The following is a 13,858-nucleotide window of genomic DNA, read 5'->3' as shown; positions in this document are numbered from 1 at the left end:
TTTATTAGATACTTGTTCTTATCTACTGGATACTAGGACTTACTGGTGAGCTACTAGTATTTATTCATTGCATACACTTTTATTAGATACTAGTACTTAGACCAATATTACTAGTAACATTTTTAATTAAACACTACAGTGGCCATTCTGACTAGTCATAACAAATATAAAAAATAAATTAAAGTGTCTAGTGTCTAATGAATAACTACTAGTATGCATACTTTTTATTAGATACTGGTACCTATGTAGGTCTGGTTATCTAATGAAAATCAATAGTATTCAATGAATAATAAAAAAAAAAAAACACTATTCACTAGTGGAATACATATATTCAGATATTTGAATGATAGATCCCATAGAAGTCAATGGCAAAACATTTTTAAATTTTTACTAGTAACAATATAATGGTTACTAGTTGCTGCTGAAAAAAGTACTAGTATTTAATGAATAAGTACTAGTACCTTTAAAGTTATAGTAACTATAAGCACTGGTAGCTAATGAATAAGAACTAGTTATGCAAAGAATAAGAACTAGTAGCTATTAAGAACAAGTGCCTAATGAATAAGTACTAGTACTTAATGGAATAGGTAGTAGTGGCTAAAATATAAGTAACAAGTAGTATGAAACTAGATACTGGTACGTTTTAAGGATTAAATGTTAAAACAGCTTGCCACAGTCTTATGGCTGATTGTTCATTTTGTTATTGTACTGCTCTCTCCAATTCTGTTAACTTCATCTAAATCTACACAACAAATTTGGTGTCAGAGCATGGTTTCCGTTGTGTACAATCAAGTTTGTAAACATTTACTCTTTGTATTGTTCTGTACAGAAACACTGTTTTGGTCAAATAAAACAAGCAAATGTATGTGGTCAGTCGTTGACTTGAAAGCATAATAAAGTTGCACTGGCGGACTTCACTGACTTCTCACTTCTTTTTTCCTCTTTTTTGGCATCAGTATTAAGGCCCGGTGTATAAATGGAAGAGGAGTTTGTGGGTAACGCGAACACATACACACTAACCCATTCAACTGCATTCAAAAATGCCACAAATACATGACCTATATTGCAGAGAAAGAGAAGTACATAGGAAACAAGGAACACGTCAGTTACCGAGAGTGGCAGTAAAGCATTTTATATCCACTCTGAAAGGATTATCGGTCATATTAATTAAAACAAGAGTCTCTTTCTCTCTAATTGAAGTGCTTAGTGCTTAATGGTGTGGCTACAGACAGTAGCAACAACACGGCGGGGCATTCAAGTGGCTATGTGACGGTGATAATTTGGCTGTGTTTATTGCTAGGCGATGGTCTCTAGGTGACAGCATCTCAAGGGAAGACGTAGTTGATGAGTAGCTGGAAGAGCAACAGCATGCACAGGATGAGACAGTGGCGGGCGCTCAAGGACTTGCTCTCTTCTGCTGTCTTGTGCCGCGTGATCTGACGACTTAGGGAACTCAGGTTTCTGAAGATACAGGGAGTGAGATGCAGGGATCAGTGTTATTAATAGATGATACTGAATAGCATATTGCTGAATGCAGTATGTGTCAGGCTGTACTTGCCTCTGGATGTCCTGCTGTGTTTTCTGTATAGCTGCTACCGAGGCCTCTATGAGGGCGATGTCCTTCACTTCTTTAGTGCATCTTGCACACTGCTTCATGAAGCCTGAGAAAGTCAAATAGAGACATATAAAACAAGCAACCTAAAGGCTTGAATAGGTTTTCAATTTAATTTTTAAGTATATATATATATATATATGAAGAGTTCAGATGCAAAAGCCTCTAAGTGCCATCTGAAATTTTCATCTAAAATTAGGATTTTTATCAAGCTCCTATGCTTAGGTTGAGTGATTTTACTTAAATGGCAATGTGCAGGTCCTTTTCCAGGCTATTAAAGTGAAATAACTGAACATAAATATAGGAGCCTGATAAAAATCCTAATTTTAGATTAAAATTTCAGATGGCATTTAGAGGTTTTTGCATCTGAACTCTTCATATATATATATATATATATATATATATATATATATATATATATATATATATATATATATATATATATATATACACACTTTAAAATAGATATTTATTTAGTTTTATAGTGCTTATGCAATTTTTTTAATACAAGTTTTATTAAAAAATCTACTAGTTTATAATACTTTTTTGTTATTTTTTCTAATAAATATTTTTATTTGTTTGTTTGGTCTTTTTTATATTTATCTTAATTTTCTAAATATATTTTAGGATATCTTTTAATTCTAATAAATGTAATTAATATATAAAATTATAAATAACATAAAACAAGTTTTTAAAATAAATATGTTATTACATACTTTTGGTTTTATATTAATTTAGTTTTTTTTACCTTTTATTTTATTAAACATGAATATAAATTAAATCATAAAATATAATTGTAAATATGTTTTAATTATTTTAAAATCCTTTATATATATATATATATATATATATATATATATATATATATATATATATTATTTTAGAATAAACACATTTTATTTTAATACACATTTATTTTACAAAATATAATAATATTTTAGATAAATAAAATAAATATTTTATATTTTATTCTAGAACAAATATATTTATTTTAGAGCAAACGTTAATTTGGGAATACATTTATATTGTTTTATTATTTTAATTATTTTTTTTTTTTTATCATGTGTAATCAGCCAATGTTATAAAGCCACTTAATTTTTTCCAAGCTGTTCTCTGGATTGAATCACTTTTTGTTCAGAAGTTTATTTAAAAGTTTAAGTGTCTAAATATTTTTTCATAAATGCAGTTAGTTTACTGTAATAATGTTTCCACTGCTAAAATGACATACTACAATAACTAAATGAACAATTCATCTAACTCTTGCATGCTTTTTAAAACATTTTCCTTGCTTCTTTGTCCTCCTCCTCCTCCTCCTGCTTCATCTCTAATAGCTGACGACTTTGCCACATTTTTCATTGATAAAATTAAAAACATCAGAGCACAATTTTCCACACCACAATCAGTCAAGCTCATATCACCGGCAAACATACACTCATTCACATCCTTCTCTTCACTCTCTGAGGCAGAAGTCTCCAAACTCATCTTTTCTAATCATCCTACTACTTGTCCGCTCGATCCTAGCTGACAAGTAGTTCCTAGCGTATATATACAAGACCTCTAACTCTAGCTTGCTCTATACTTTTTCTATTCTATGATTTCTTTTTATTTATTACATAATTTAAAAGCCCTTGCTACGTGTACTGTGTTAAGCTAACTGAGACTTGTTATAGCACTTATATATCATTGCTCTTTTTATTTTTGATTGCTTCCACTGTCCTCGTTTGTAAGTCACTTTGGATAAAAACGTCTGCTAAATGAATAAATGTAAATGTAATGTACAGCATAAAGTCAGATATTTTTAGTCTGTTATAGTGGATCTGATACACTCTTTCATGTTTGAAGCTTCTGTAACAGTCCACAGTCAGACAGTCAGACAATTTTAATTGCCAGAGGCACTATTTATTCACTTCTTAGAACAGATGGAGCTGTGTGTGTGTGTGGCTTGAAGACTTGCCTTCATTGTCGGATGACTCATGGTTGGGCTCCGGTGTGCTGCTGCTGCTCTCTGTGTTCTGACTGCAGCTGGACGGCTGGCTGCTCGACTTCCTGTGTTTGCCGTTCACCCGCACCTGAGAAACACATGTCTGTCAGCCAAACACACCCTGAAGGGCCAGCGGGTCAGCCGCATAAATCCTCAGGAACCTGGGGGAGGAACCGTCCCGCGTGACTCACCGTCTGCTGTCCAGCCCAGCTCTGGCTGTAGAAGCTTCTGCGCTGGCTCTTTGATTTCTCTTTCGTCTGGATGATGCCGTCTTTCTCAAACTGCACCAGACAGCGCTCGGGATCCCACGGCTTAGTGCTGAGAACAGAATCAGGACCAGGAGATTATTAGCTACTGGAATACTGACAAACTTGTGGATTTTTAATTTGCATTTATTTACAACAACAACAACAACAAAAAAATGCTTGAAAATAAAAGCAATGATTTCTACATAAAAATCTATATTAAAAAACAATAAATGAAAGTTGTGTAATTCATGAATTAATACAAAATTCTGAAGATTAATTATAAATCAATATTTATAAAATATATTTTTTTATAGAATATTATAGTATTTAATAATCACAATAGATACATTAACAATATTATATGTAATAAAATCTACAATAAAATTACACATATACACCATTGGACATTAGAGTATCACTTAATTTGGCTTAAAATCAAATTTTTTGCAATATTTCTGTATGATAATTAATATAAATGACATCAATGAAAATAGGATTATCTATCTATCAGACGATATATATATATATATATATATATATATATATATATATATATATATATATATATATATATATATATACATACACATATATTTATTTATTTATATACATATAATAAATTAATATTCATAAGAAATAACAAAAATATATACAATTGTATATAAATATGAATAACATTATAGTATTTATATATATATATATATATATATAAATAATGTATATATAAATAATAAACTGCATAAAATATTTTCATATAATTTTAATAATATTAATAACGTTGTTTAATTTAATAATAATGATGATGATGATGATAATGAATAAAATAACATATATAATATTTACAATAATTTATAATTTAGTAATATATAATAATGTATTATTCAATAAAAGGTAACACTTTATAACGTCACATTAGATAACATAACTGCATAAATTTACATTATCAAAAAGCTATACTTTTGTGTTACATTATTTATTAATCTTTGTTAACATTCATTTATTGTTCATTGTTAATGCACTTAAATGTTAGCAGACAAAACTTGTGATTTGAATAATATACTAGCAAATGCAAAAAAATAAAAAATAAATAAAAATGAACCAAGATTATTTTTCATTGTAAGTTCACGTTAACTAATGCAGATCACTAATGTTAACTAATGTGACCTTATTGTAAAGTGTTACCAGGAAAATAAAATAAAACGTACATATGTGTCAATTACAATTATGCAATTTAGTTATTTTAAAGCGCATTGTTTTTCTGTAGCGCTTGTGTCTGGTAACTGATGAGAGCCTCGGTGTGTTATTGTGGACGTACTCGGGGTATTTGTACTGCCACTCATTGGTGTCTGTGCTGAAGGTGAAGAGTCGTGGGTTCCAGAGCTGCTTGACTCGTTCTCGAGCCTCCTGCCGCTGAGCCTCCTCCAGCACAAACTTCTCCTGCGTGGCTCTCACCTGGTCTTTATCTCCAATCGCTCTGGTCACATGCTGCCACAGCCTGCAGGAAAACACACCATCAACATCTAATCACAGCTACTAATGTTTAGTCATTACATATTTTACCGCGCTTTGATATGGTTTAATAGAAACCAGAGAGTTCATGTCAGTGTGAGTCAGGCTTATTCTTTACAAAGTTGATCTAGAGGTCAAGATTAAAGAGATTTAAGAGTGATTTGTGAAAAGTAGTCTTCATCAAGGTTTGACTGGTTAACTTTAGCAGCAACCACCTGCTGGTAGAGATCTGTAACTACACCTCAAATAAGCAAACAACAACGACATTGATTGGTTTGGTGTTTTGTGAGCACCTCTCAGACTCGAACGCCTCCTGCTGGTCCACCTGCACCACCTGTCTCTTCAGCCGCTGTCTGCGTATGTCTGGACCGGGGTCCCACAGCACCTCCTGCCGGCCCGTCCTCTTCTCAGTCAGGTGCACTTTACTGTCCTGAGAAAGAGATCATGTGCTGTCAGCTGCTGCGATCAATCATGAACCTGTGCACCGCCGGAGGGATCAATTAAGATCCGTCTTAGCTTCTCTTATCTCTGAAGAGATGGAGTATCTGAGAGGATTCTCACCCAGTGCCCATCTACTGTAGCCAGAACGTCTTCGCCAATACGGATCTTTCCAGAAATTTGGTTAACGTTGCAAGAGCTGCCAAGAAAAGGCTGGAACAGAGAAAAAGACAACAGTTGTAAGATTATAATAACAATTAAAAAAATCAAAATAGCTGCATTAATTCACTTTGGGTCTCCAAAATACCTTCAATTTGAACTCAAGTTCTGTGTAACACTGTGTTTTTTCACACTCGATGGTGATTTTCCCGCCAAGCTCTAATGTCATGGTGCCATACAGGATCCCTGTGAGAAACAGACAATTCACATTTATTAATGTTTCACGAAAGCATTAACATTAACTCACCTTATGTCACTGCAAATAACTCATAATATTATTATTTACATATGATATAGATAAAAAGAAAATATTAAAACAAAAACACCAGTTACATCTAATATAAATTTTTATAATAAATTTTTATTTTTATTTTATAACATTGTTTATGTTTCATTTGAATTTATCATTCTAATTATTTTTTTTTATAAAAAACAAATATTGACAGTTGTATTATTTAATACGTTGATTATCTACTTAATGTCATTGCAAATAATATTAAAAACAGCACATAAAAATCCTAAAAAATATTAGCACATGTTTTTGGAATTAAATGAGGGTGAGTAAATAATGATCAAATAATGTCGCTTTTGTTTCTTTGATGATAAAGAATTGTATTATTATTTATGGGTGTACTATATCTTTAGGCATCATTTAGTGATGAAACTAAGAGTCCTTCACCTTTACAGTGAGCGTATGGCATTGTGATGATATACTCTTCATCTCGGGTCAGAAACACGAGCCTGGCCTTTCCGTCGAGTATAGCAGACAGAGAGTTCCCTTTAAGAAATCACACTGAACTTACAACCAGCATCACATAACAGGAGCGCAGAGCTCTGACCTGCAGAATCAACTTTATATACCATAAAACTTGGATTTGGCCAGAATGCTTCCACTAATGCAGAATCCGTCCTTCCTGTTGCTGATGTAGAAAGCTGAAACGGGAGGGTGATGCGAAACCTGAAAGTACAAAAGTCAACTGCTTATCACAAGAGCTTATCAGTTTCCATTGCCATTCCAAACAGAGCTCGTCATGTTTACAATGTATGCAGAGGAAGACTGCAGACAATCAGAAAGAGTCCACAAACGTGTTTGAATGTCAGTACATTGCTTTAAAATGCCACTTGGTTTGCTCATCTTTATTTTATTTATTGCAATGTCAGAGATTTGAATCGTTAGCACTTGATCCTAGAGTCTCACCTGCTCTGCGATGTAAAATGTACAGCTGTCTGTTTGTGGATGCAGCCAGCAGCATCGAAACATCTCTCCTAAAATAGGGTTGTATGGTTTCTTAAGACCCTGGAAGACAAGAACTGCACAATCAGTGTAAATATAAAATCATACGCACATCCTAAAGATAGATACAGGCCTTAAGAAGTATACTGTTTTAAAAGAAATGAATACATCTATTCGGCAAGGATGCATTAAGTTACAGTAAAGACATTTATAATGTTACAAAACAAATATAATGATAACAATAAAACCAGGAAAGCAACTCAATGCTGTTCTTTTGATCTGTCTATTCTGAAAAAAAAATGCATCACTGCAAAATAAAATAAAAATATTAAGCTAAAAAATACTTCATGAGAAGAAAATCATTATAATAGAATGATTTCTGTGACACTGAAGGCTTTATTTGAATTTTTAATAGTATGCATTTTTATTTTCCAATAAATAAACTTTTTATTTTTTAGAATAAATATATTGTTTTGCTTCATAATAATAATTAGACTGCTTTATTGTAGGATATGGTATTTTATTTAATATTTTTGTTTTATAAGAAATACTTTTTTATTTTAGAATAAATATAGCTTATTCTGTGCTTAGTATTTATCATAGAAATAACTCAAAAATATGAAGCAGCACGACATTAATAAAAATGAGAAATGTTTGTTGAGCAGCAAATCAGCATATTATGATTTCTGAAGGATCACGTGACACCGAAGACTGGAAAATAAAATTACAAATTACATTATTTTTTTTTACAGTTTTTATTAAAAAATGATGTGCTTAGGAAACTTCATGAAAAAAATGGTGGTGTTTTTATTTGAAATCCCAAAATATGCATAAAACCCATGTATGGAAACAATGAACTGGCTCATTATTCTCAATCTAGACTTGCCTTTGGTTTCTTGTAGAAGCCGGACAGATACCAGCGCACAACCTGCTTCATCCTGCAGTACGGGCTCTCCTCCATCACAGCCCTGAAACACAAATATAACCCGTTATGTCTTCTCCATCACACCTGGTGAAAGCTAAAACCGCTAGTCTCAGTAAAGTGATCATGAGGTGCTCACTGGGACAGCAGGTCAGCATGATAGTAGTAATCCGACAGCTTGTCCAGAAATGAACGTGGCTCCAGGATAAACGTTGGCAGAACCACTTTAGACAGGTCCATCCCGGGCCTCAGCTGTTTCAGGAGAGTCCAAATCAAACCCTTATTCTCCTCTGAGACCGTCTCGACCTGGGACGCCTCACCAACCTATAATGACAGCAGAAAATATACAGTATACAGGTGCGTTTCCTCAGAGTAGGCAAGTGTACCCTCGAAATATTGGACGAGAAAAAAATATATAAATGGCAATATCTCAAATTATCAAGTCATTTTGGATAAAAGCATCTGATAAATGCATAAATATGAATGTAAAATATACTTATTGTCATTCACATTCTTTTGCATTAAAGTTGATTGTGTTATTAACTGATTTAAAGGTGCACCATTTTTTTTTTTTTGCCTGTTTCACTGAACAATAATACATAATTATTTGATGTTATACTGACCCCTATTGGTGTGGATATAGAATTACGTTGAGCCAAACGTTTTGTTAAAAATGCAGTCATGGAAATGTCACATTCACAGGCATGATTAATCTATTCTGCAACGAAAAGTGTTTAATATTCGGGGGTTAGTAAAATAAAGTGAGGAATACTCGGCTGGTCATGTGATCTCAAAATGGCTGCCACCATGAAGCGGACCACCCCATGTAGAATAAAGCAGCTATTTCTAGACCAGAAATAGATAAAACAAACTTAATATCATATTTGATCCTAAATTCTATGAATTTCATCCTATGTAAAAAGTGACAAAATCAGATGTAAAAGCAAATACAGACATAAAAAATGTAATGCAATGAAAATAATCCAACATTGTCTATCTATACATATTAATACACAATTACAATATGCATTTATTTACATATTAATTCCGAGAGTTGTCATGATTGAAATATATAAATTAAAACATATATATATATATATATATATATATATATATATATATATATATATATATATATATATATATATGCTTTGTGATAATTATGACACAAAAAAAAATTTGTATTATTATATATAATTCTCTGAGAAAAAAAGAAGAAGAAGATTTTTTTGTGCATATGGATGGATGTTTTGTAGCAAAAACTATCAGAAATTTATCAGAACTCTGTGAAGCTCTGATTGAAGTTAATGTCCGTTAGGTATTTTTAATATTTATTGTTTATTTATTTATATGTTTTTCTAAAAACAAACAAAAAAAACTAATTCAGATCGAAAATAATTTGCAGTCATTTTTCAAAACTATTCCACTACAATAATTTTTTTTGAGGCTATATTAAAATGTTCAACTGCAGCATCCATTTTTTTTCCTTCGGTGAATAACAAATATTTACGTGAATGTTTTTGTTAAAAAAACTATACTTTCATGTCATTTAGTCGCACTGTATCTATCTTATGTGAACAGTTTGGTGCCAAAACCTTTGTCAATATTTTATTAAGTTTATGTCCGGTAGGTCCTACAGTAGTTTATGCAAATCGTTTTTTGGACAGAAATTGTTTGCAAGTAATTCATGCATTCAACTAATTTAATTGCGTCAGCCCTGATATGAATGGTTCCAGTGCCAAACATATTGTTTAAAATGTTCAATTGCAATTTTTTTTACAGAACAACAAAAATTTGGCCAATATTTAACGCATCTAATTTAGTCAATTGTAGTTTACGCAAATATTTTTTTCTCAGATACGTTTCAAATCAGACAATAATTTGCATCCATTTTTCATGATCCACTAAATTTTTGCTGAAAACAACAACAACAACAACAACAAAATAAATAAATCAATTTAGTTGTTGTCTTGTGTAATGCCGACTCAGAAGATCTATTCATTTCTTTAGGTTTAAGCCGAAAGAAAAGTCCCCCGGGAACATTTTCATTGATTAACACACAGTTTCTCTTTGTTTTAGCATATCTTCATCGACATGACCGTGTTTAATATGTCACCGCATTAACTAGCTCTTGTTGGACAAAGCAGTTCATTCAGACCAAACAGAGACTGTGCTGAAGCCATATTAATTTATCACCTCTCCCATCTCTTCATGGGCTTCTTCAACAAACGCGGTGGCCTGCAGGCACACGTCATCTGATTGGTCCATATCGCTCTCCTCCGTCAATCTGCCTCCGTTCTCATTGGCCGCATTGTCCGAGTCTTCATGCGCCTCCCTCTCTGATTTGTCCGAGTTGGCGTCGTTCTCCATATGGTTTTCCAACATGGAGTCATTCAACCTTTAACAAAAACACACAAACCAAACAAATGACCATGTGAGATTTGATTCGGCAGCATTTATTCAATTCTATTAATTCTATACACATTTAAACAGGTTTTTACATTTACATTTATGCATTTATTAAACGCATTAATCCAAAGCGATTTACAGTGCATTCAGGCTAACATTATTTAACTAACATGCGTTTCCTGGGAATCGAACCCACAACCTTGCGGTGCTAACCTAATGCTCTACCACTTGAGCCACAGGAAGACCATTTTTAGTATATATTCTTTAACTTTTATTTAAAAAATATTATTTTCTTTAATACAAATTGTTTATTCTGCTTTATCTCGGTGAGATTTGTTATTAGGTTCATGTTCAAAGCTCATCGAGATTAGTGGCCAAAGCAAAAAACCACATGATGGTCATTTTCACGAGTAATTTGAATGACAGGGTCACAAGAGGTTCATTATACGAGCAGGAGCGTTATTTTCTACATTTCTGCAATAGGCAACGCATCTCTAAAGAGAAACATGAATCATCTAACTAACAAAGCAAAAAATTAGTCCTTACCTTGCCAAGAATATCTTATTCCTGAAACTCCGAAGACTGGTAAACAAAAAAACTAAGAAAACCTCAGAAAAAGCCCTGGTTTACAGTCGAAATACAGTGATTTCCTCTGTAGTTCCTGTTTGGATTGATGTTTGTACCAGAAAGCTCTGTAGTAACGTGTTTTGCAAAGCTGTTTTTCCTGCTTTATAGCTTGTCTGACGTGCTTGTACGAGTGTGTGTGTGTGTGTGTGTTGAAAGTGGTGTTAGGTTTACATTCCGCTCATCTCTTCCTGCTCCTCTCCCTGTGACGTAAACCTGTAGGGCGCAGCTGATTGGACGAGACCTTCAAGGCGGCTATAAAAAGGTGGAGTTTGGAATATACAAATGATTGACAGCTGAAGGATATCACTAGCAAACAACGTCTACTATTTCTCTTCCTCTCCGATTCAGAAACACTCTCATTTAAATACACTTTGAATCTCAGTGGAATATTATTTGAAACCTGCTATTAATTTATGGTGATTAATCACAATTAGTCATGGATATGCCTTTGATTATAGCTATTCAATTTGACTGATGGTATTTTATATCACACAATATTAACATCACATTTCTAAGTACTGTACCATATATTTACTGTATTTTTGTATTTAACCATTAAGCATTTATACTAAATGATACTAAATAATAAATATATAATGGAAATACACGTACACAAGATTATGAGAAATTTCCTGTAAACTGTGGTAAAAATTGAGTTGCGATTCTACAGTTCTGTGCATGTAGAGACGCAATGCAGTTGTTGTCGTTTAATGTCCATTAAGTCATTAAGTAAGAATTAAATGCATTAAAGGTTTTGTAAGAGCAGCAGTAAATCATTTTTGCAATACCATTGTGAAGCTGGACGACTTTAACGTAGGTTTAAAACACACAAAAGCTATTTTAAGCTTTTTAATCGGTAAACAAAACAATGGGAAGACAAGAAGAGGGATCTATAAATAATATATATATATATATATATATATATATATATATATATATATATATAAAGGATAATTTGGCCAAAACTGTTTAGGAATATTTCATGTTTATTCTGTGAATAGTCGATTGATTTTGTATTTAGTATTGTATTTCATTTCAGTTTAGCCCTTAAGTAGTCCAAGCAAATAGTTTTAGTGCCAGAAATACTTAGAAATGATCACATCATACCTTATAGTTTTAGCGCCAAACGTGTGAATATTTCACATCTTTCAGCAATAATGTTTCATTTTATTTGGAGGATTCATTATTTTTTTAAATGCTCATTTTTATTAAAATGCTTATCTTCTAGAGAATAAAATTTGGTGCCAATAAATGTTTGAGAATATTCCATGCTTTAGTCATCCCGTAGTTTAAGCAAATATTTTGGTACCAAAAACTATTCTCCAAAACTCTAAATATATAGAGTTTTCTGTATCTTTATTTATTTATCTTAGTTGCAATGAATCTGATGTGTGTTAGTTTTGTGCCAAAAAATATTCTGTGACACGCCGACAGCAGTGTGTAAATGTAGAGCAGGGGTCCTCAACTCTGGACCTCAAGATCCATTTTCATACATCTAACCTGGATTAAACACACCTACATGCAATTTTGAACTAATCCTGAAGACCTTGATTCGCTTGTGCAGGTGTGTTTGATTAGGGGTGGAGCTGAACTCCTCATGAAAGTGGATCAGGAAAGTTGAGGGCCCCTGATCAGAGATCGTAGAGAGATCAGACTCACTGCAGCAGGTCCTGGTCGGTGAGAGCCGAGCTCTGCAGCAGCTGCAGTATGTGTGAGGACTCAGAGGAGCTGCTCAGATCTCCATCCCTGCCGCTCTTCGCCGCCATCTTCGACAGGCTGGAGCAGCTGAGAGCCAGCTCCAGAGCGTCCATCCAACAGCGTCCTGGAGAAAACCACAGCCTGTGCTCCTCAAATGGACTCCATACTGACAAGACAAGTTTTACAGAAGACACACGCCAATGCTCACCGTCAGATTCGGAGGCTGCTCTGAAGATCAGGTAGTTATTAGGTAAGGGTTGTGTGATGGAGCCCACAGATTCTCCTTTAGGACCCTGAAAAAACACAAACCCATCATTCCCAAGGGTGAGGTCAAGCAAACGTCACATTTCAAGAGATGCTGTGGGCTGACCTTCATGGCCCATATGGACTTGTCCAGCGGATGGTAGAGTTTGAAGCAGAATCCGTCCTTCTTCGATGGCCTTTCGATGAGTTTGCAGGCGTTGAGAAGAATCGTCCCCACCCAGTGATCTGAACCGGGCGTCTTGTAAATCAGGAGAATGCCGGGCTTCAGGATGCACCACAATTTCGTCCAACTCTTCAAAGTCCCCCGAATCTGATGCATCCCAGAATCACATCTCAAAGCTACTGTGAAATACTCAATTGGTTCAAATGAAAACCAGTGAGGTTTACCGACCTTTAGCCAGTTGGACATAATAACCACACTTGGATCCTTAAGTGCACTGAACAGCTCTTTTGCAACCCTCTTCTTTTCCTGTCGATAGTTCTTCTTCTGAACCTAAGATATGTTAGGTCAGGGTTTAGTGCATTGCTCAGACATCAGCTAGGGGGTGCAAGTGGGCAGCAAGACATGTACAACACAAGAGTGCTCCATAAACAACATCACAGAGCTAAAAAAACAGCAACAGTGGAGCTACCAGTTAAAACCTAGATGAACTGGACTCTTGCGTTCATAATTCAAATCCATTTGAAGTTCCAGGTT

General features: G+C 33.8%; 1 protein-coding gene across 1 annotated transcript in view; it reads right to left on the bottom strand.

The window, feature by feature from the left end:
* Positions 1-778: 778 nt before the first annotated feature.
* The window catches only part of LOC127946708 (oxysterol-binding protein-related protein 5), a 36,425-nt gene continuing 23,345 nt past the window's right edge, over positions 779-13,858 (bottom strand). Inside the window, exons 5-22 of the mRNA XM_052543427.1 lie at positions 13,553-13,654; positions 13,268-13,471; positions 13,106-13,190; positions 12,859-13,021; positions 10,360-10,561; positions 8,303-8,487; positions 8,128-8,209; positions 7,206-7,304; positions 6,869-6,965; positions 6,687-6,785; positions 6,096-6,193; positions 5,912-6,001; positions 5,644-5,780; positions 5,157-5,336; positions 3,785-3,911; positions 3,567-3,681; positions 1,559-1,661; positions 779-1,461 (exon numbers count right to left, since the gene is read on the bottom strand). Of these exons, the coding sequence (XP_052399387.1) occupies positions 1,326-1,461; positions 1,559-1,661; positions 3,567-3,681; positions 3,785-3,911; positions 5,157-5,336; positions 5,644-5,780; positions 5,912-6,001; positions 6,096-6,193; positions 6,687-6,785; positions 6,869-6,965; positions 7,206-7,304; positions 8,128-8,209; positions 8,303-8,487; positions 10,360-10,561; positions 12,859-13,021; positions 13,106-13,190; positions 13,268-13,471; positions 13,553-13,654 (2,304 nt within the window). The 3' untranslated portion in view covers positions 779-1,325. The remainder of the gene's footprint in view (positions 1,462-1,558; positions 1,662-3,566; positions 3,682-3,784; positions 3,912-5,156; positions 5,337-5,643; positions 5,781-5,911; positions 6,002-6,095; positions 6,194-6,686; positions 6,786-6,868; positions 6,966-7,205; positions 7,305-8,127; positions 8,210-8,302; positions 8,488-10,359; positions 10,562-12,858; positions 13,022-13,105; positions 13,191-13,267; positions 13,472-13,552; positions 13,655-13,858) is intronic.

Source organism: Carassius gibelio, chromosome A25 (genome assembly GCF_023724105.1).
Source record: "Carassius gibelio isolate Cgi1373 ecotype wild population from Czech Republic chromosome A25, carGib1.2-hapl.c, whole genome shotgun sequence".
In the NCBI taxonomy this organism is placed as follows: Eukaryota; Metazoa; Chordata; class Actinopteri; order Cypriniformes; family Cyprinidae; genus Carassius; species Carassius gibelio.
Note: the sequence above shows the minus strand (reverse complement) of the source record. Positions and strands in the feature narration are given on the sequence as shown.